This window comes from Strigops habroptila, chromosome Z, assembly GCF_004027225.2.
Source record: "Strigops habroptila isolate Jane chromosome Z, bStrHab1.2.pri, whole genome shotgun sequence".
In the NCBI taxonomy this organism is placed as follows: Eukaryota; Metazoa; Chordata; class Aves; order Psittaciformes; family Psittacidae; genus Strigops; species Strigops habroptila.
The window spans coordinates 51343076-51366338 of record NC_044302.2 but is presented as its reverse complement, the minus strand read 5'-3'; the positions used below and the strand labels follow the sequence as shown (position 1 = coordinate 51366338).

The 23263-nt window shown below is 44.8% G+C and overlaps 1 protein-coding gene across 3 annotated transcripts in view; it reads left to right on the top strand.

Moving 5' to 3' along the window:
* PSD3 (pleckstrin and Sec7 domain containing 3) overlaps nucleotides 1-23263 on the top strand; it is a 112031-nt gene that overhangs the window by 54127 nt on the left and 34641 nt on the right. For all 3 annotated transcript variants that reach the window (XM_030470601.1, XM_030470602.1, XM_030470603.1), the window contains one exon: nucleotides 22435-22478. In XM_030470601.1, coding sequence (XP_030326461.1) covers nucleotides 22435-22478 — 44 coding nt within the window. The remainder of the gene's footprint in view (nucleotides 1-22434; nucleotides 22479-23263) is intronic.

Sequence of the window (23263 nt, the reverse complement as noted above, 5' to 3'; positions counted from 1 at the left end):
TTAAATCTGAAGAACAGGGAAGGAGGCTAAGCAGGACGAATCTTGTTTCATTGTCAGTAATAATGAGTGTTTCATTTCTCTTTTGTGTGGTTGCTGGCATGAAACAGAAGTCTGCTTGAGTGAAGAGAGGAGCACATACACTGGAGTTCATAATATATATTTTTTTTTTGGTAATGGAGTTAAAAATGAGAGGTTGCTACATCTGAGAGCTGACCCAAAGCCTACTGTCGTAAGTCAAAATAATTGGCCATTGTGAAATGCAGATGTACCTGCATCGTTACCAGTAGCAGACTTTGTTTTCTAGTATTTCTAGTTTCTTCAGTTTCTCCAGCCTCTTTGGAGAACTTTTTATTGAGTCCTCCTGCCTCAGTTCTTACTAAGGGATTATGAATATAAACTCAACTGCCTTGTGTTTGGATTTAATGTCTTCACTTTTTAAAACTATATACAGAGTATTCATCTGTCAGCAGCAACACTTAATTTTTTTCTTTTTCTAAGGATTCTCATTTCTCAGTCTACCATAGAGAGATATGTTGAGATTAATTTGCGGGCTAATTACAGCCCTTACTGAATAAATAGGTCTCCAGACTGTGTTTAAATAACCTTCTGACTGTACTGAGAAGAGACTTCCACTGGTGCTCACCTGCTGTTTATTTTCCTGCTGACAGAATTACGCAGTCGGGGCTGTATCTTGGTGTTTAGTCCTGACCTGATAAGGCTAAGGCCTCCTGGTTCTTCACTGGCCCACCCAAAGCAAGGACTGAAGCTCAGGATTTTTTTGGATGTAGCAGGATGGAAGAAACCCAGCGTCAGTGTCACACCATGTTTGAGGCTCTTTGCTGCCTGCTGCTCTCATGCCTTGGGGACAGAGGTGGCACCCAGTCTTGGTCCCTCATCTGGCTTGTCTAAGATCTGCTGATGATCTGTGCCTTGTTTTTTAATTTCTCAGTGGAGGGGAGTGGTGTGAGTGGCAGTAATTGTGGGTTTCAGAAGCTACATCACTGTATCGGCAGCAGCCACCTTGCCACTATATATGTGATTACAAAAAATTAGCAGAAATTAAATTTGCATTAGTCTCAATAAATTAAATTCACAGAGCCCTGCTTCAGCGCACTGCCAAAATGCATATGGCTTGCCCGTGCATTAGCAGCATAGCTAATGAGCATCGATGAGGCTGCGAGCCATCTCCCCGCATCCTTCCCCAGTCGCCCGGAGAGGAAGGACCGTTTCCACAGGGTGGCACTGTGCCCCTGTGGGAGCGGAGTCCTGAGCACCCACTGGTGACTAATGCACATCCGGGGGAAGCAGGTGGGCTTCTCTGCCTCGCTGGCCTTTCTGCATCCCCCCCGTCACTCTGCTGCACCTCTCTATGAAGCTCTGTGACTGCTGAGCCCCGGAGCAAAGCTGGGTGGTGCTGGAGGGGAAAGAAGAGGGGGCACAGCTTAGCAAATGCTTACCTCTTTGCAGGTATTGTTCACCCAGAGCTAGAGAAGCTCTCTGCAGCACTTATTGTGGGCCTAGTTCGTAGAGTCAAGGGTGAAAATACTGCATGGGCTATCTAGGATAGTCAGCTGACAGGGAGAAATCAAGAGATACCTTCAGTCAATCCCACCGCACTTGGTGCTACTGAGCACAGAGTGTGACCCTGAGCACTTATTTCGTCTGAATGGGAAGATAGCCCTTCAAGAGGCAGATATATCAACATGTGAGGAGAACAATTCTGTCTTCTGTGTGATCAGCCTCAGAAAACTTCTGATGTGAGATCTGATTGCTCCTTTCTCTCCACTCCATGAGGGAGCCATCTCTTTGGGTTTTTTTAAGTTTATATCAACAGTAAGGACACTTTGGTAAACACTGTAAGGCCTTCAGGACATGATTCTTGGTGTGTCTGATAGTGCTGATAGTGCTTTGAGAACAGATTTTACTCTGGCAAGAGATGAAATGAGAAATGCTAATACATTATCTTGTTCACCTTGTGTCTTGCTGCCTGTTCATTAACACTTAAAAGAGTTTCACTTTGGTATAGCCATCTGCACAAAGATTCATCTCTTTTTCTTCTTCCTCATTCCTTTTGTCAGATCTGAGGTTGCCTTTAAAATTGGGACCCATAAAGGCAAATATGCCAAACTGTGATTAAAAGTGTGGTTCTCCCCATAGGATCTGCATGTAGTGTTTGTATATTCAGTACTTTGCCAGGCAGGCAGATACATGTACTTTCCTCTTTATTCCATCTTAGCTCCAGGTCAGTTGTCCGTCACACATCCTATTAATCTGCCATCGGCTGCTAGAAAGGACTAGACATAGAGACAGTAGCCTGATTTCCAGTTATGTACTGCTCTTAGGTGCATGCTGGCCTAAGACTGGTAGTTTATCCTTCCTGCAGCATTCCTATGTGTTCAGACTGGGGCAAATTCCGTGTAAATGAAAACCAGCATCCCCATCGATGACTCTTTTCTGTGGTATAAATCAGGAGCATCTCTCTCCGTGGGTCTGCTGATGTAGAAGGTGAGTCAGATCTGTTAAATCCAGGCAGAATTAAGGTTATTGAAAATGAAATTTTTCAAGGGCAAGAAAACTTTATGAAACTCTGTCCTTTGACTCTGAGCTGTCACACTCCAAACACACAAATTGTATCAAGCTGTGATCTGGCAAGATGTTCATGAATTTCAGCCCCGATCTTAATCTTTCCTGTAGCGAAGGTCTCTTTGTCCTGGTGAGTTGAAGCCCTGGAAGGATTGCTAAATACCAGAGTCGTGACTGCCCATGTTCTAGTTAGTGCAGCAGTGCTCTGCTGAGGATGGGCCCAGTGCTTACTCCTAAGGCTGATGGTGAATCACACAGTTAACATCGTTTACAGGTGGGGACAAGTGACAGCTTAACTGGGACCAAGAGTAACAAAGGGACCCAGTTGCAGCACTCATCTTAATGGTTAGTCTTGATGATCTTAAAGGTCTTTTCCAACCTTGTTGATTCTATGATTCTGTGATCTCCTCAGACTGGAGGTTCCTGACATCCCGGGTTAGCTGCTGCAGATGCATTTGATGGTGAGGGAAGCTGGAGGAGAGATGCAGCACCACCATGACTGAAAGAGAGCTGAGCACATCAGGAACAGTTAAAACAACTGAGTCCAACCTATGGGTTGTTAGCCTAAAAAAATCACGACCAGACCATTGTTCATTTATTCCTTTAGAAAAGGAGGCAGTGGCTAGTGTCTCCCTGCTTGGAAGGGAAATGAAATCTGTCTGGGGCAATGTCAGGAACCTCATGACTACAGCGTAGAGACAGTTTATCTGGAGGCTGATTCCTCCTGTGCTCACACCAGCTTTAATCTGGTGCAGTGATACTGTCTTCTCTGGTGATACTCTGGATTTGCATTTTGTGACTGTAACTTTCTTCAAAGCTGGGCTTCATGAGATATTAGAAGAGGAGTAGATTGGCTTGGAAAGAGCCTAATTTTGGCCATGCATGCTTGCTTCACTTCCTGCAGGCGCTGCAGTCCTCATGAATGAAGTGGTGGCACAATGCTGGCCACGCTGTCTTCGTTTTGTCGCCTTGTGGCAAGGTGTGTGAGACTCCACTCCAGCAAGGTGGCAGTGACAAGGCCTTTCTTATGCAAGGAGAGGAAATATGTGCTCTGGCCCATAGAGAGCCTGCAAGGAGTCCCGTCTGAGGAAATGGATCCCTGCTTTTGTTAGGCAGCATCCTGGGAAGGGCACTCTCATTAGTTTGTGTGCTAAGTGCCACCTGCCCATATTGTCCTGCAAATGTAAATGTCCTTTGCATCTGCTATATTCAGGGTACCTCGTTGATGGAGTCAAGGGCATCACCCAACTTCTGACGTGGGCTGACTTTAGTGACTGTGCTGCCCCATGATGTGAAAACTGGGTGTAAGGGGGTTGTACCTGGTTGTGTGTCTTCTGCTAAGAGGTGGCAGCTCTTTTTGACTCATCACGCTATCAGCGAGCCTCTCCATCATGCTGAGGGACCTGGGATGGTTCTGTAGGGGGACTTGGCTAGAGGCATCCCAGCAGGGGCTGCAGATGGAGATAAGATTCCATTCCTGTGTAAAAGATCTGCTTTTTCTCAAAGGCTGTTTTCTGGCTAGGCCTTATCTCCTGGAGAAGTGCTGTAATGAAGTGACCAAATTAAGTGAAAGTTGCTTGTGCTGAATTCTTCTGAAGAACCGGTCCTCCTTAATTTTCTGCATAACCTGAATACTTGATCAGGATTGCTGGGACATGGAATTTCCTTTAGAAGCTGCAAGGTAGGGTTTATCTCATTTTGCTGTCAGTTCCCTGCACTTTAATTAAGGATTTATTTTTTTTAATATATATTTTTTTGATACTGTCTTTCTGCCTCCTCTCTCTCTTTTTTTTTTTTTCCCTTCTGTAAAAGCCCTCCAAAGCTAACACTCAATTTAAAGAGAATTACTGGCATCCCGCTTCATCCATTCCAGTTATTTCAGGTAGAGAAGGGAACATTCCAGCCAGCAGCCCCCACTTTTTACGCAGAGGATATCACACTAATCAGTCTGCTGTGTACACCACAATTACTCTCATCTACAGTCTCTGAAATTCTTCCATTTCATGGCTGACGCTCTTCAGCAAGGAATTCCCACCTTTCTGTTATTACTGAATGGGGATGGGAGCATGTCAGAAGGACTCCAGGAGGGCAGCGCTGACTGCTGGAGCACCCTGTGGCTATGGGCAGAGAAGGGGTGGAGGAGACCAAGTGTCTCTGAGCCACTAAAGAAGCCAGGGCTCTGCTCAGTTAGAGAGCTTGCCTCCTTGTTTCTCCCCAAAAATGAGGTTTTTCCCATTAAAAATATTTCTATTGGGATAATGTTTCTGGGGCAGCCATTTCTCACCTGTTTCAAATGCATGATCTGTTACTGAAGGCTCTTCCAAGCTGCTAGGAGACAACAGAGTCTAATCTGGCAGTGTAAAAGTCAGGGAACACAGGATAAAACCATTAGTCCTTGTCTTAAACAATTGTTTGTGAAAGCATAATTTCCTTTCAGTCTCCGAAGAGCCACAGAGCCATAGTGACTGAAGGGAACACCTGGTTTGTGTTCACTCCCCTCCATCCTCAGTGAGGAACTTTCTGCTATAATAACCTTTGTTTCCTTTGGGTTGCAATTTTTTTGTGTGTTGTTTGTCCCATCTAAGAGTAATAACCAGGTAAAGCATGCCTGTACAGAACTGTGAATTAAACCAGGTTATGATGGTGCATGCATTGCTTCGGATCCCACGGGTATCACAGACCCTAACACCCCTTCTGTCCTGTTGAAATGCAAATAGGTGTATTTTCTTTCTGCATTCCAGGAACCTGCTTCAATGCATATAAAGAGAAATGTCTGAGATCTCTGCATTTCTCTCAAGTCAAATAAACCCAGGTATTGTGTTGAGGAAAGCAACATAAGATAGTAACAAAAGCTTAATGCTCTCCACCAACTCTCTGTCCCTGAGCAGAGAAAGCAGAACTTTAGAAAAGGCTTATAATATAAAATTTTGTGATGGTGATGCAGGAATAAGGATTCCTCTGTGTGGTCTAGGGCTGGCACTAGGGATTGCTAATCTCCTTAGGAAGCAGGCATTTCAGGATGGGCCTGTTTCTGCTTTCATGATCTGCATTTCTCTGAATTATTTTTGCTTCTCCAAGCTTTCATCTCTTTGTTTGCTGATTGTTACTCAAAAGATCTCACCTAGCTCATCACCTTTGTGTCAGCAAGGAGTGAAACCCAAGGAGAGTCAGCTAAGAATTTCCATTACTACTAGCTGCAATTACATGGCTCAATACCAGGCTCCTAATGAATGTCTGGGGGGTTAATTTTCATCTGTGGAGGCAACGTCTCTGTAGTGTCTCGGCCAGGTTGAGCAGGCTAGTGAATCACTTGATGTTTAGCTTCTCCAGACTGTCAGCTAGCCAAGGCTGTCAGTTGTCCCCTGGTTTAACTGAAACACTTAGCAGCTCCTGAGGACTAATGTCACTGTTGAGAGCTGTTGAGAGCTTCCCATTTCTTGTGCTGTCACTGCGGAGGATGCAGACTGGTAGTCTCCAGGAATGATGTGCTCTGCCACTTTAAAGGATGAATTTTGGGCACTTTTTGAGCTGGGAAATCTCTAATACAATGTCACACATACATTTTGGTCCCTATGACATATTACTCCCACTTCCATGTAGGTAGAAAACAAATTCTGAAAAACATTCTTTGATCTTCCACCCACTGATCTGCTTGAAATTTAAGTTCTGCGCTGCAACTCGAGGGAAGGAGGAGTAGGAATATAATTTATACCATATTTTTAAAAATGAAAAAAAAAAAAAAAGAGTAGAGGAGAAAACATTACTTCCATCAGTTTTAGAATTATTGCTGTATAAATCTTTGGTACTCCTTCCTTCAGTTCATTATCACGCTTTTCAAATGACATTGTACTATTCTCTCTCTGACCTAGTTTCACTGTTTTCTTTCGAGCAGGAGTGCTTGGTTGCTCCTTAAATGTTGTTGGGTTTTTGGTTTTTTTTCCTCCTTTCCCGTGATGTTAGATGGAACATTTAATTTCCTTCCTAAGTCATGCTTCCTTGGGTTATGAAGTATTTGTAAGGTCCTGGTACAAACATGGGGCAAACCCAAGCCACCTATTTTCTGCCCTGCTGACAAATGGGCTTTGGCAGGAGTCGTGGGGCTTAGGAAGGATTTCGCCTGCTTTTCGGGCAAGACAGCTGGGCATCACGCCATAGGTACATGCATTTGTGATGGAAAAGGATGTCAAAGGTTATCAAGCCTATTTCCCGGAGCTGCTCCTTCTACGACGCAACACTTGCAAGCATCGACGACACGTACCTGAAACCTGTGTGGTTCTCAGGGTGGCCTTGATTCCTTCTCCTCCTTTCCCCTCCTTTTCTTCCCCCCTTCCCTTTCCTTTGTGGTGTTATTGTGTTTGCTGTCAGAATCAGAGGGAAGCATTGCAGGGTGGTTGGCTTTTTATGCACATCTCTGGGGGAGTGCTGGGTGGTTGAGGGGTTTATTTCGGTGTTGTTGACTCTAAGCATGCCCACTGCAGGGACAGAGGAATGGGTTGTTTGCAGCTGATCTGAGTGAACTGGGAGGCTTTGCAGCAGTGCTTGGTTTGCCTCCTGTGGATTTATGTCATAGCTGTGAGTTTTAGGGCTTTTGGTGCTTTTATTGATTTGTTTGAGGTGCTGCTGTAGCTGTAGGTATGTTTGGCACCTTTAACGTGAAGAACTTGGTGGTCTGTGTTAGTTCGTGCCTACTATGTGGGTCACTTAATTTCTGTCAGCTCTGTTGACAGTAGAGGATAGTTTTCCTAAAAAGAGAAATTCAGGAGGAGAAACTTTTTCCCTTGGAGACTGTAGTGCTTTGCCAGGAAACACAACAGCTAGTCTGTGACACAGAGCTGTTTTCAGGTATGCGGCAAGGAAATGAAAATGAGTAATGGCATCTCTTCATTTGAAATGCTAATCAGGATTAAGGGGGCAAAATTCTTTGCATCCCTGTTATTTATCAAGGAGCTTGTTTTCATTAAACCTGTGGTCTCCCACCACTCTCAGCAGGGCATTTTTCTTAGGAATGGTTTCTTTTGGCTTAAGATGAAGCAAGATCCCAGAGAGATACAGTGATATCAGGATTGATTTGGTCTTCCACTAGCCAATATAGTTTTGTTACTCTGCTTGCTTTTAGGGGCTTAGTAATGTAAAAGTCAGTAATAAAGGCTTGTATTTATGATCACAAGCCAGCTGGTTGTGGATGCGCTTTTAGGCTGCTTCTCATATAAAATAGAACGTATAGACTTCAGTTGCCTTCATGAGGACATAGGAGCAATGCTTGTGTTTTCCTGATGCTATGAATTACGGTGGTCTAAGAGCACATGCTTATGCAGCTGCAATAGCATAGTTGACATGGGATGGCTTTCTGGGCTGTAGTAATTTGACTGCTCTCATTGTAAGGATTGCTTTCCGTATTGTAAGAGAAATCAGAGTCATCCCCAGGGATTCCTTTGGAGCCTACAGCACAGGTGTATGTACTAGAATATAAACCATAAGAAAATTAATGATTCTTTCTCGAGGACATCAACGGATGTTTTTTGCTGGTAAATTCAGATTGGGATAAACCCCAGGATCTCTGTAAATGTCTGGTAATAATGCACCGTGGTTGGTCGAGGAGCTAGGTGGATAATTTTGGTTAATCATTTTGAAATCTTCAGTCAATATCATTTTCCCAGCATACCTGCTGTTACCCTGTTAGGATTCCTTTTGACCTGGTTGCTTACGCCTGTAGAAATGAAGTGATTGCTCTAGTATTTCTGCTGTTTACAGGGATGGCAGTTGGAGGCATTTAGATTTAATCTTGATTGTCAGCTCCCTCTAGTCAGCAGACCACAGAAATCATTATCGTAATATCAGAGGAATGTCAGTTCAATAATGTTACTGTTGATCAGTTGTTAAGCTCTAGTTCTGTAACCATCGTGTATAAGTAGCTTATTCAGCAGAATTCACCTTCCCCTCCCTGTCCATTTTGGGGAGAAGAAAAAATCAACAGTGAAGGAAGAAGGAAAGAAATCTTATGAAAGATTTAATGTTGTTTATTTAACAAACAGTATTTAATACCAGCATTAAAATGCTGCTTTTCTGTGCTGCACAAATTTGTTACTGGTTCTTGAAAGTATATTTTAGGTAATTGATGTGTGCGCGTTTATGCACTTTGTTGGCTTTTGTTGTTGGTATTTTTTGTCACTGGGATCAGGCTTAAATGATGCTAATGGATTCTTGCGGCTTTGTGTGAGGACATTGGAGTTCTTTAGACACAATAATGCGGTCCTTGGGCTTGGTCCCTAAAAGCCAGTATTGAATTTCACTATGAATTCCGTAGCTTTTCATCTTCTGTTGTTGGTTTGCTGAATGACTTAGGAGGACCAAGCAAAGGCTAAGTATGTTTGGACTCCCAGGGAAACTTGACTGGTGGGAGGAAGAGGTGGGAAGGAGTTTATTGCACAGTAAATTGGAATGGCTGCCTGTTTCCTTTATGGGTGATGTAGTCTGCTGTAGTGCCTGTGACAGGTAAAAAGGTTTTGGGTGGCTTTGAAAGGGTGAGATGGAAGGAGCAGTAGATAGACACTCTGGTTTTCTTCCTCTCCTGCATCTGTTTTGGCCAGAAGTTTCAAATTCTTCTGCTGGTTTGTGGTTTGCTGCTTAGAGCTGCTGGTAGGGAAGGTCCATAAACAGGGTCTCCATTCTTTTGGTCACCCCAGTGGTGTCACTGGGCTGTTTAGACTAAATACTGACTGAATATCTGCATTCTGCCCCTTTCCCACCACTTTGCTGGCCTCAGATCAAGGAGAAGATCATGTCTTCTTGAGACCTGGAGGGTCTCCTGGGTGTGGACAGCTTTGATTTTTCTGGTATTGCACAGTCATTTCAGCCCCTCTATAAAAAAAAATCCCTTCTATCCCTCTATTTATGTTAACAACCCACTTCTCCTTCAGAAATCCCTGTTGCTCAGTTACAGACAGAAATCAATCCTGTGTGCATGCTGATTTCTAAAATGGTGGGACTTCTCTAACATTGAAGAGTGGTCTTTCGCCAGAGGATGACAGTCACTATGTATGCAGGCTACTGGCTCCGTCAGGAGTACGAGGTGTATTGTCACTTGCAGAGGAAAATCAGGGGCGCTGATGATATCTGGGCCAAATCCCTGAGCTGAAGACATTTAAGGCTTCAAAAGCATGATCTCAGGAGGCTCTCTCTTTAGGAGAGTGTGAGCTGAAAAGAGTTTTCAATATTCCATTGGAAAAATAAAAAATAAAATTGAACAAGATGCATCCTGTCATCCAGGGCATTTTGGACTGCTGCTTGGTTACAGCTGAACCGGACCTGTTTCCTCGTGAATTAAGGTTCCTGTCCTGCCTGAGGATCTGCTTACCTCAGCTCAGAGGATGCTAGGTAGAGAACTTCTACACTTAGATAGCAGTGATAGTGCTGAGCTGTGGGCAACAGAAATTTTGCCGTGATTAAGTCTAGCTTGTGTTTATAATGAAATGGCTCTGTGTAATGCACATTGGCCTAGGTCCGTGTGTGATATTTAAGGGATATAATTATTTCAGATGTTGAGAGTGCTTGGGGAGGTGGCCTTATAAATCGAAGAACAAGAATAATCAGCTAGGCAGGGGGCTGTGAGGATAGGGAGTGATTTGTGGCCATTTACGTAGCACCTGTCGGGGCCTGCTGCTTAGCTCATCTGGAGCTGTTTTCAGTGAAAATTTCCTCTAAGAAGAGGTTTTATTTGGAAAGCTTTTCCAGTAGCAGTGGATAATTTCAGATGGGTTAAGTAACATAAAACCTTTTCTGGGAAGTGGCACAAGTAACTTAAAGCATGCACTTGCTTGTTGCCAGAGAAAAAGGGTCCTCTGATCCTTCAGGTACCCCTTACCAGTGACAGGTTTGTGTAAAAAGGCTGGAGCACACCTGGAATTTAATCTTAATGTGTGAGATAGGGATGGGTTTGCTAGACCTGACTGTCATGGAAATGAAAATGCTCTTTGCCTGTTTGCCAGGTGGGAAGAAGCCTGCACCTCAAGCAGGACAGAGGTAGGAACAGTGGGGAATCAGAAGTTTCTCACACCGGGGACAGTTTTTGATATTTAGGTTCCTTGTTCATTGTTGCACTTGACTATTGTCCTTCAGCATGGTCCACACCTATTGCAGTCTATGGAAAGGATTTGCACCTATACCATCCGTGAGAGTAACATGAGCAGAGGGTGACTGCTGACTACAAGGCTGCTGCATACTGGGGACACAGCAATTTCTTTTATGAGCGGAAATGCAGTTAGGACCATAACGTCCTACTGCAGTTAGGACCATAACTTGCCCACTAAGGATGTAAATCCCTGATTGCAAGAGGCTGAGAAAGTGTAACCAGGGGAAAAGCCCACTCAGTTCATCTGTTTCTTACCTACTCCTGCATGCTGTTGTGCACACAACGCAGAGTGAGCAGACTCTTCCTCTGCATTAGCATGGCTTGACTGGCACTGGATGAGACTCAGGCGTAAGTGGGGTTAGAGTCCTGTTACCCACCTTTTGTCTGTCAAATGTGTTTCAGCGCGGGATGTTCTCACTGGTGCGCCTGGGCAGTGACCCCTTGTCCCTGGCTGCATGCACAGACTTGCAGCTCCCTGTACCTCTTGGTGGGGTGGGACGAGAGGCTCTGGTTTCCTCCCAGACTGTGACCCCACTCCTCCTGGCTTTGCCCTGTCTACTGGGCTAGTGGCACAGAGTCACAGAACTATTAGGGTTGGAAGGGACCTTTGGAGATCATCCAGTCCAACCCCCTGCCAAGGCAGGGTCACCCAGAGCAGGTTACACAGGAATGTGCCCAGGCGGGTTTTGAATGACAGAGACCCTACGACCCCCCTGAGCAGGCTGGTCCAGTGCTCTGACACCATCATCGTAAAGAAGTTCTTCCTCATGTTGAGGTGAAACTTCTTGTGTTTTAGTTCATTGCCATTGCTCCTCGTCCTGTCACTGAGCACCATTGAAAAGAGTCTGGCACCATCCTCCTGACACCCACCTTTGAGGTATTTTATACATTAATGAGATCCCCTGTCAGTCTTCTCTTCTCTAGACTAAACAGGCCCAGCTCCTGCAATCTCTCCTCAGAAGAGATGCTCCAGTCCCCTGATAATCCTTGTGGCCCTCTCTTGGACCCTCTCCAGTAGCTCCTTGTCTTTCTTGTAGTGAGGAGCCTAGCACTGGACACAATACTCCAGATGTGGCCTCATTAGAGTCGAGTAGAGGGGAGGATCATCTCCCTCGACCTGCTGGCCACACTCCTCCTGATGCACCCCAGGATACTATTGTCCCTCCTGGCCACAAGGGCACACTGGTGGTTCATAGTCAATTTAGGCTTGGGGCAGGTTGCTGAACCTGTGTTAGCCTGATCTCCTTGTGCTCCCTCTGCGCAAGTTGTTTCCCTCTTCTGAGTTCAGGGTGATGTCCCCCTCACACCCTTCTGCCTTGGTGCTTGCAGGAGCTGCTCCACCTGCCCCAGCGTGCAGCAGCTGAAATAACCCCATGTGGAGCAGAGCAGAGATCTCTCTCTCTCGTCGGATGAGGTTGCCATGGCAATGCACAGTCTGCTGTGCTCTGGGTATCCAGGAGCCAGAAATGATGGTGCTTTTGCAACGTTGGGGTAAACACCTCTCTTCTCTCTTATAGAGCTTGGCAAGAGCACTGGCTGCTATTGGCATTGGCCTGCTCACCCCCTGCATGGGGAAGAGCGGCTCCAGGTGTCAGAAGCGTGCTTGACCTGTGGAGCCAGGCTCCCATGAGTTGGAGTGGTGCCTCTGGTGTGCATGGGCCATGGCAGTGGCCCTCCCATCATTGGGTGGCATGGGTTAGCTGCAGGGGAGGAAGAGGGTGCTGCTTGGGAGCTGCATCACTTGCAGAGTCTGCTGCTGGCGCATGTGGTTTGCTCATGGAGCTACTGCTCTCTGGATGCTGAGGAAGGAGATGGGTCCCCAGCTGCTTGCTCACAACTCTGCCACTGGTTTCCACTGATCACCTAGGGAAAGTCATCTGTTTTCCCTTAAGCCCCTTGTACAGCATGAGAGTGATCTCGCTGTCCCTTGCCCCCAGGGAAGGCACCCTAAGGACTCTGGCTAATAAGTGCATATGCTTAGAGTTGTGGAAGTTTGCTGGGGCATCTCTCTGCGGCTTGCCAGAACTTTGTTATGGTGCTGTGGGCTTTCACCTGATTCTCCAGTGTGTTGGGAATCCATCCATATTTCTCACATTCAGAAGCCTGTAGCTGCCAGGTGATTGAAGACTCTTTTTACAGTGTCCTTTGTTATTGCAGGCAGTAATGAGCATGGCAGGCTGATGCAGGCAGGGAAGTGTGGCCGTGTGAACTGAAAATGAATCTCTTGCTTGATCTGCTGGCATTTGTTCCAGCATCTTTCTCCACACCTCTCTCTCTCTCACTGTTGGTGTGTGTATGAAGGGGGAGTCGATGCTGGAGAGGGGAGTGGAGCAGGGGAGGAGTTTCTGTCAGCCTCTTCTTTTTCTTTTTCTCTCTTCCCCCTCTCTCCCCCCCTCAACCATCCAGTGACGTGAGCAATGCCTGGAACAATCAGGCTGGCTCCAAACAGTGTGCCTGAAGATGCTGGAGGAAACAGCCTAGTGTGGTTTAAGCAAACACTGATTGCTTGAGCCTGGGCTCTCCAGACATAACCTTTTCCAGTTCCTCTGCAGGGGATTGGGAAGTGCCATTAGCATTCCTTCTTCCCATCCTATACACTCACTTTTGGAAATGATTGGAGTTAACAGTGTTCAGAGCACCAGCAAAGTCCGGGTGAGAGCCACAGGTTCGGTGAAATACTCCCGAGAAGAATCTCTCTGGCGGCAGTCCCATCGGTCAAAGTCTATGAAAATCTCCAACTCCTCTGAGTTTTCTACTAAAGAAAGCAAGGTAAATAACTAAATATTCATAGTGTTTCTCTTGGCTAGGAGTGGATGTGGCGGTGTTGAAAAGGTTACACTCTGCAGGAATTAAGGGCTCTGAATGATCTGCAGTGATCACAGAATTGCTGTCAGGTCAGAAAAGAAATCTCTGGGTTTGAGGAGAGACTTGAAGGTGAAAAAGGTCTGGTGTGTGATAGTGATCGATTCTTGGAGGAATGCTCTGTCACTGAGCTTGGTGCAATAGTAAACAGTGAAAACTTGCTAGTGAGAATGCTAATTGGAGCTCTGCTCTCGGGAAAGCAGCCGGAGTTGGCAAGTGATGTCCTTGAGATCATCTGTCTAATGGGAATGCTCTTCCATAGAAAAATAGTTTTTGCTCCTTCTCTACAGCTCTGTGGTTCAGTAGGTGTGGGTGCTAGGTAAAAATATCATCTCTCTTGCATGCATGATTAAATATTTCCGTCAAGTGTTTATTAAGAAGGCATCACTTGTGTGTTTATAGGAATATATTAGTATATTGTAGTGGTTGGTAGCACACGCTGTGCCCGGCTGCTACAGTGGCTGTGTGCACCATCTCCTTGCCCATCCCTAGGCAAACAACCCCCACTCCATGCAGTATCTGTTCTTTCCTCATTCCTTGCTCCCGCTCAATAACTGAGAGGCACCTGGGAACCCCTGGCAAGAGCTTTAATAGCTGTCTGCCTCTCAAAGGTGCTCCGTGTCTCCAAGGGCTGGATGAACTTTATGCAGTGACTGAATATGCCTCTAATTTCATTCCTGCTGCAGATTGATTCTGCCTTGGGAATAGAAGATATATTTGCACCATTTGCAAAGGTGTGTTGAATGAGGCTGAAATATTTCAGAGCATCAGCCAAAGGCATTTAACCATGTCTTGTGTCCGTGTGTACACAAACAAGCAGACACATGCATGGATCTTCCTATACTGTCTTTTCCCTAAATCTCGTATCTGTCCTGAGGGAAACCTCCTCTACTATGGTGAAAAGAACCCAATTCTGCACAGTAGTTCCTAGCAGATCACTCTCTGCTGGTTTACAGGTTGTATGGTTATTTCAGAGTCTCAGCTGCAAAGCTTTAATCACAGAGTGATGCATATAAAATAAATGAAGTATTCTATCCAGTCCAATTTCAGGAACCTCTTTTTTGAGGGCCTTATTGACCATAACTAAGAAATAGTGTACTGCTAAGGTTGTGGTGGGGAGATAGCATGGCCATCGTTCTCAGGCTGTTCCTGATGCAGTATCTGCTACTTCAGCAAATGGCAAAGTAACGGCTGCATCTTGCAGATGCTCTGGGACCTTGCTCTTGTGATCACTTTCACACTAGGCATGGAAATAATTGCATGGTCTTTGGTGGGAGGATTTATCTACAAAAAATCTTTGCATGTGGTGGAAATTTCGGTCTTTTGACATTGGGTGAGTCACATAATCTCTGTACCTCTGTTCTCTCTCCCAGGCTTTTGTGTCCCCTGTCTATGCATGGTGTAATGTCTCCAGGGCAGGGATGGTGTCTAACACAGTTAGTTAGCTACTGCAGTAATGAACGCTTTGTGCTCATCCCTCTGTGGGATTTGTGTTTCTGACTCCTGAGTGCTGTGTGAGTTACCCACTTCTTCTTCTGCCTAGCTCCGTAAGTTGGGAAGCATTCTGCAGCTTTGGGTTTTAGTGCTGTTTCGTTCTTTCATACAGAAGTATTTGTATCTGTGTAGTGTCTAAGACTTGTAGAAGCTGTATTACGGAGGGCTGAGAAGATTCCTGCATGCCCATCAGTGATGCCGGCCCAACTGACAAGATGACAAGCAGCTCTGCCACTGATTGGTCTTGTGATTTTGGGCAGTCCTGTTCCTTCCATATGTCTGTTTCCCCTTCTGTTCTTTGTCTGCCCATCTATTTTGCTAAGATGTCACTGATTTAGAGAACTGATTTATATTTGAGCTTTAGCTCTTCTGTACTGATGTGTTGGTGGAAAAGACATGAAAGTTGCTAATAGGCAGCATGGAAAAGGAGGTCTTTTTATAGTGTAAGTCTCTGTGTCTGTTCTTTTACATTACCTCTCATGAAATTTCTTCAGTTCTAGGCTGGACTTTCTGGACAGTGGCACCGTGTAGATCCCCCAGTCTCAAGCAGGGCATGATTTGTTGACTTGCCCTCTTCCGTATTTCTGTCGATGTGTTTCCCCCTTTGTGTCTGGACTGCCTTGTATTTTATCTGCTCCCCATACAAAGTAATTACAATGCTCAAGATCTGTTTCTGTAACTAGTTCAGCTGACTAAGGACAGGAGACAGATTTAACCCATTTGTGCCTCAGAAACGTACTCGTCTGATACTTTGCACTTATGTGACTCAGCCTGTTTTGCTGAGCTAGAGAGTATTAAATACCATCATGCTCTAGACAGTGTGAACGAAGTACCAACATGGTGCTTGCATATGAGGTCTGCGTGCTGCTAGCGTCAAAGAAGCTAGGTAGCCCAAGGACCTATCATCTGCTTGAAAAACATCAGGTAGTGCTTCTGTGTGCACATATATACACACATGCATCTGTGTATACAGGCTCTGCTACCTGATGCATCCCAGGAGCGTATTATAGGCATGTACCACAGCCGCAGGCCAGGAGGAGAACCTGCAAAAAGAATGCTGTGAATTGATTACCGTTGTTCTCTGGTTGCATGCAAGGTGAGTCAGACAACCTTAGGATTGTCCGTGTGACCCAGTGTGCTCAGCAGTCTCTCCTCTGGACAGATTGTTTTTCTGCAGCCATGGTCGGAATTGCAGAGCGCTTGCGCCTGTCCTTCCTGCAAATGCACAGGGCCAGTAAAACAATTTCTGAAGTAGGCTGTGTAGGTGCTCCACTATTGAGAAACACTTCTCTAGGCTTTCCTCTGTTCACCCATAATAATGCAGCATGCTGCCTTTACCAATAACACTGATGAAGCACTCCAGCAAGTACAGAACAAATCTTTTCTAGCAGCCCCCATGTATCAGTTTTACAGAGGACGCATTTCTTCTGTAGCATTAATTTCTTGGCTCTCAGGAGCCCCAGCTAGCCATCCTTTTCTTTTTTATGATGATATATCTGGCACAATCTTTCCTTGCTTTTTTTTTCTTTCTCCCCCTCCTCCTCCTTCTCCATACAAACCAGATTTTTAACAGAGGAGTTTCTCTTAGAAATGTTCTCCTCCAGTTGGTGACGCACTTGAAATTCCCTGGGTGAAATGATCTCCTTTCCTTCCCCCTAAAACATTCCTATCAACCCTATCTCCACCCACACCAAAACAACATTCATCAGTTCCATATGCTGCCGAACAGCTCTGTGCTGTTTTATGAATAATGTATGCTGGCTTGTTAGAAGAACATTTGTTGTACAAACCAGTGGAATTTGAAATTGAGAGCGATATCGGCAGACATGCCGTGCTGTGCACTAACCCATGGGCTTCTCAGGGTACTACTCTGGCATCCTTGCTGCATCGTCATCAGAAGGGGGAAAATGCACAAGACACTGGGGTATGTGGGCTTTGAGCCTGGCAAGGAGCTATAGACACTCAGTGACCAGAGCCCTTATCTTTGCCTCACCAGGTGTTACAGATCTGTGCATGCGGACAAGAGAATATTTCAAGATCTGTATTTTGGGGGAGGGTGGCAAACAGGAGATTGTGAAGTAGTGTAGGTCTGCACCAATTCTAGGAGAAGGTCAGCCTTCAGGTAATCACTGAAACATCAAGCCGGGAGTGGTATATAGCGATGTGTCGCACCTCATCCAAACCTGGCAGAAAGCAGTGATACAGAGATACACCCTTGTACAAAGGACAGGCATGTTAACACCTATCAGGACTGCATACAGACATCTGTGGTGTCTTGTATCTGTTGCCTCTGTAACCTGTTTAATTTTTATAGAGTTCTGCTACTTCTGTTATTTTTTCTCCCTCCAATAAACCGTGTATGCTGGGAGCTGGGTGTGGTGCCTGGCTGACGGCTGTGATCCCAGCGCAGAGCCGATGGACTGGTGTGAGTGACTGGGGGAGATGCCGAACTCCTGACTGAGCATTTATGACAGCAAAGACTGAGCACACCTTTGCACAGAGGTGTGACTGGGGTTTCCTTGGCTGGAATCAAGCATGCCATTACCAGCTGAAGGGAAAGAAGAAATGTCCCCATGCAGGGCTTCTTCTCACAGTGGCTGCAGCGGATGGTGGCTTAGGTCAGAGAGCACAAGTGCATCCCTGTTCCGGGGCCAGCAAAAGCCACTCAGGGTATTGCCTGTAATGGTCAGATGGCCATTCCCCCAACAACTGAAACAGGGGAGATGTAGGTTAGATATAAGGAAACAATTCTTTACTGCGGGACTAGTGAGGCGCTGGCACAGGTTGCCCAGAGAAGCTGTGGCTGCCCCATCCCTGGCAGTGTTCAAGGCCAGACTGGATGGGGCTTTGAGCAACCTGATCTAGTGTGAGGTGTCCCTGCCCATGGCAGGGTGGTTGGAGGTAGATGAGGTTTAAGGTCCCTTCTAACCCAAACCATCCTATAATTGTATGAAATCAGAAAGCCTGGGAAACACGAGCTGGAGAAGACAGTCTGGGTCATCCCTGCTGGCTCTCTGAACTCGGTTTTGGTTTTGCCCATTTAGCTACTCACACTCAGGCGCTTCTGGCTCCTTCTATTTTGCGCCCGGAGCAGATGTGAGGCATACCTGTGGTGTACTACTTCCTCTCTTGGGAGGCTTTTCTGGATGGGCTAGTGTGTACAGAAAGTCAATAGCGTGCTTCAAGAGCCAGCCCTGTGTTGCCCTTTGAGAGAAGGGCTCACACAGTGCCCAAGGACTTCTTCAACATTGTGCACCCTGCTGGCTGGGCTTTTGGAACCGTGTGCTTATTTGCTACCTAGATGATTTACCAAGAGTATCTGGGTAATTCATTATGTCTTTGTCCCTGTAAGCACACCTGGTTGTGCCTTTCTTTTGTTCACTGCTTCTGCATGCAGAGGCTGACTCACAGCATGGCCAGCAGTCAGCAGGTGCCAAGAGCTGCCTGTCTAAATGGGTCCAGAGGTTCCTGCATGTGACAAGGTTTTGAGGGAGGTGAGGATGGCGAGTGACCTTTTTCTCTTGCCAGCTTTGTAAAATAAACAGGAGTTTTCAAAGCACTCCCTGCATAGTTTTGCTTCTCTTTCCAATTGGAATAAAAATACCAGCTGGTGAGAGCTTGTGAAAATCTGGGTTTTTGGTTGACCTACCTGCTTACCAAAGGGAAAATGAAGATGGAATTCAGCAGTTTGTCACAGAGTTACAGCCTTCCATTTAAAAAAAGAAAAAAAAAAAAGAAAAAAAGTGTAAATTTCTTAGTCTCTTTCCTAGTTTATGAACAAATACAAACAAATCCCACAAACACATAATAAATCCTTTTTTTTTTTTTAATTTTTTACACTGCAGTGTGCTAAGAGTCAAATTGGATGATGTTCCCTGCTGTTCTGTTTTATACAGCAGTTAATTTCTTTTATTCTCATTTCAAAACTGCATTAGTTTCTCCAGGGAGCTTAGAGCAGTGCTGAGCTTCAGGTATAGTGGAGCCAGAGGTCAGCAATTCTCAGAGAGGGGAAAGCTGCAAGGAATAGGTTTTGTGGCCTTGGTAATTGTATTTAAAGGTTGAAGCAGTGAAGTCAGACAGTGATGAGTAGTCGGTAGCTGGGGGTTTGGATCCTGCCTACAGTAGCCTCGGGTGCTGAAAGAGATAGAAAGTCTCTCCCCTTTCCAGGTGGTACCGGTCCAGCTTGGAAGATGAGACTCATGCAATATTTGTTCTGGTATTCCCTGTTGTGGTCCAGCTTCCAGTTTTCTAGTTTAGACAGCAAATTTGCCAAGCACTTGCCATGCTAGCAGGTAAGAAGCTGTGATTGTTGTCAAAGTGTATAAGAGTACTTTAAAGCAGAGCTTCCCCCCCTGCTCCCAGGTCCCAGAGAGAAAACGTGAGTTAATAAAATATGTCCTTGCAGCTAGTTAAGTATAGTGAAAGTCATGTCCTACCATAATCTCTGATCAGCTTTGTTGCAATCTAGTGAAGCATTTAAGTGCTTGTCTCCAAGTTTGTTTGATTTAATCATACTCTGGAGAAATGTCTGCTGAAAAGAGCTGCTGTCTGAATCAGGGCCTTGGGAAACAGCCATGAAATAAATGACAGAGCAGGTGCTGGGCTGTACGTGTCTGCCACTGGTTGCAAAATACAGGAGGAGGAAAATTTTCTTCCCCAGATCATGCGAGAGCCCAGTAGACACCAGGAAAATGTTAAAGCATAAATTGTTTTGGAGAAAGAACATAAAGCAGCTCTTACAGGTGATGAGTGTGCAGCCTGGCAGCAGTCTCTGACAGAGAGCTGAGTTGGGGTGCAGGCATGAGAACTCAGGTATCTCCATCCCTTGAGAGGTCTACTGACTGAGGTCTCACTGGACACGCTCTGTAGACACTCCAAATATGCCCTGTACATAGCTGCCTGGGCTGTGGGTACTGTCTAGGGTTTTCTTTCATCTTTGTAAATAGCAGAGACTCTCTAAAGGCTGTATTTGGTGCTCTACGGGGGACACTGTGTCCTTCATCAGATGTTTGCCATATGACTGGGTTGGTGTCCTCCCTAAAGAAGGAAGATGGAGTCTGGCTCATTAGTAAAGATCAGGACAAACACATGTCACTTGCCACAAGGCAAAAACCTGGGGCATTTGTTGTTCCTGAACCAATCTGGAGTGCTGCTTATGTGTGTCCTGATCTTTCGCCATAATGATCACCAGGGACTTCCTTAGCAAAATCAGATAAAAAGCATTACTGCCCAGGGCAGGTGTTCATTTTCGGAGGTTGTGACCCAGTCTTGTAGGCATTTGGGCCAGAGAGCAGCAAAAGGTGTTTCTGGTAACCCAGGCCAGGTTTTTGCTACATTTCAGAAGCTCATCCAACCAGCTGGCAAGAAAAATGCTGCTTCTGAAAAAATGAGAAGGCAACTGGGGAAAAAATGCAGCCTCTTTGCCTTATATTTGAAAGTAGTTTTCTGGCTCAAAATGTAAGAGAATATTGTAATCATAGTAGGAAGAAAAGAACAAGTCAAAGAATAAGATCAGGGCTCTGGCCAAATCATTATAAATATAGTGGCTTCTGGTAGAAAATATTGAGTGACCCTAGGGAATCAGGGTTAGCATCAGCTTGTGTGGAAAAACAGAGTTGAGTCTAATTCTCCTGGACTGCTGGCTGCATGGTAGGAGAAATATTAGCTCTTTCTTTTGCTCTCTTCTTGCAGGTTGGTCTTAAAATCTCTTGATAGCTGTCACAAAATTAAGTGAAGTGCCTACAAACTGCCAGCAATGCCCTTTCCTTTACCTTCAGCTGTTTGCCTTTGGATCTGAGCTTCTCATACAAGTTTAGAGAAGATAGGATATATAGAAATAGTGAAAACTCTATAGAGCTGGAAATATTTTATCATATTGCTATGAATAGTGCAGCAAAGCCCTGTTAGCGTTTAGGAGACCTCTTTCTTGTAGCTCAGTATAAGTAGGATGTGGGATAATTCCTCCTGTTGGTCATATCTGTTCTGTTACTCTGAGAAATCTACTTTTATGGTACACTGTGACTAAAAGTTGCTGCATGTGTAGCATGAGCGTGAGGCGAGTTGTACCAGTATGTTTGACCTCCTTGTGTATGTTCAATCGAGACAGATTTTCACAGAACTGAGTATTAAGGGTCTTCAAATAGCTTGTGCGAGATTCAGAAAGGAGCCAGTGGATCACAGGATGAACAGTGGGATATGCTCATGGGATTCTCATTGCAAGTTCAGCTGTGGCATATGCACAGGACTAGTTTCAACTCCTCAGTTTTCCAAATTATTTTTGTTTTGGGTCAGAGTTAAGGCTATTTAAATGTTAATGTTTCTGTTGAACATGTCATAGCTATTATAGTATGTGATTTTCAGGCTTGTTCATACTTGATGTGCTACTTTTTGGTAATCATGTGCACCAACAGTTCTTCTACACGTTAACATATTTTGAGGCTGTGTAGGAGTTATGTGCTAGAGGGAGTAAATCTAGCTATGTATATAAGGTAGATTACAAATGTGGATTCTAAGTGGGAGAATCAGGGACATTCCATACCAAAATACTTCACTTGTGTCAAGTGGCCTATTTGAAGAATTCCATTAGCTTGTAGTAATAGCAGGCATTTATCCATCCTATGCATCAGCTCCTGGAGGGCTGAAATCAGGCACACTTATCCAAGTGATGTACCTACTTCCTCTCAAAAGAAATCCGTGCCAACTGTCTGATATCCACCCAGGCTAAAGTCAGCTTCCAGGCACTCTTCTTTGCAGGCTTGGTATCAACAACAGAATTGCGACCTTTGGTGTCAGACCTACTGGCATCTTTCCTATGAATTAAAAATGTAATGATGTTAGCAGGCAGCAGTCCAAGACATTGATCTTTAAGCACAAAAGCTGCTTATTGTTCATTTTGTTTTGCACTCAGAAATGGAATGTGTTTATGTCTGGGTGTGTGACTGGGAAAGCATTTAGGTGTCTGTGAGACTCAGGGACTTTGAATAGCTATTCTGGCATAGTTTTACAGGTAAGCCCATATGGTGAAATTTTGGCTCCATCAAAGTCAGTGACAGAAAAATCTCACTGACTATCAGGAGTTAATTGGACCTTGAATTTCAAGGCTGTAGACTTGTGGCTTTTGCAAACTTAACACAGTTATTTAAAAAAAGCCCACAAAACCCCAAAACCTGCTTGAGAAAATAAGTGTAATCTCAAACTCTGCATTCTGATTTTTTTTCCTTAGATGAGATTTGTGTTACTATGAGCAGTTATGATACTTCCCGGGTGAGAGACAGCTCACTTGCTGGTATTAGGTAATTTTCCTCAGGATATGAATGTATGTATAGCAGGGGTCAAACAATAATCCCATCTCATTTCTCTCTTTGCAGGCGCTCTACAATTCAATCAAGAATGAGAAGCTGGAATGGGCAGTGTAAGTATACTGCATAGAAATTAGGAGTTTAAAAATATTACCTCTGTAGTAATTTCTTTATACATCCTATGTCACCATCTGAGTGGGCTCCAAAGCCTGTAGAACATAGCCAGTGTACGTAACGAGTTTGCTTTTCTGTTAATGAAAGACCTGGCAATACTGCCTCATCTGTTTCTCCAGCGAGGGGAGTTGTTAATGATAGGAGCCAACTGCATTTGTAAGGAAAGATGACATTTCATTTAGAAGGAAACTTCAGCCTGAAAAGAGAGAAATTAAATCCTCCATTGTTCTGTGACTGCATAAATAAAACAGAAGTTGACTTCTCCCTTTATCTTTTGGTACATTATGTCAGAACCATTGAATAGAAATGCATGCCTTGGATAGAGTTTCCTGCTATTGGTTTATTGTCTTGGTTTGTCTCCTGATTAACTATGGATAACTTGACAACAACCTAATATGAAAGATGATAAATTGGACAAAGTGATATCCCCCTGTCCATAGGCTTTTGACAGCCTAACACTTGTTAACTACGGAAATACTGCAGACAAGAAAGAGCTTCAGTTTCTGCTTGTGTTAAATTGACATTTCTCTGTGCTTAAGTTTCATGTGGTCTAGGTATGCCAGCAAAGAGTAGAAGGGTCTGCTTTAGCTTTTGCCACCTGCAGAACAGTGGATTTTGGAGTAAAATTAAAAAAATTTTGTCTTTTATCTCTTTTGGCTGCACGAGATGTTTACCTGAGTGGATTTGCATATCTGAAATCTCACCTTCTTGAGAACAATATATG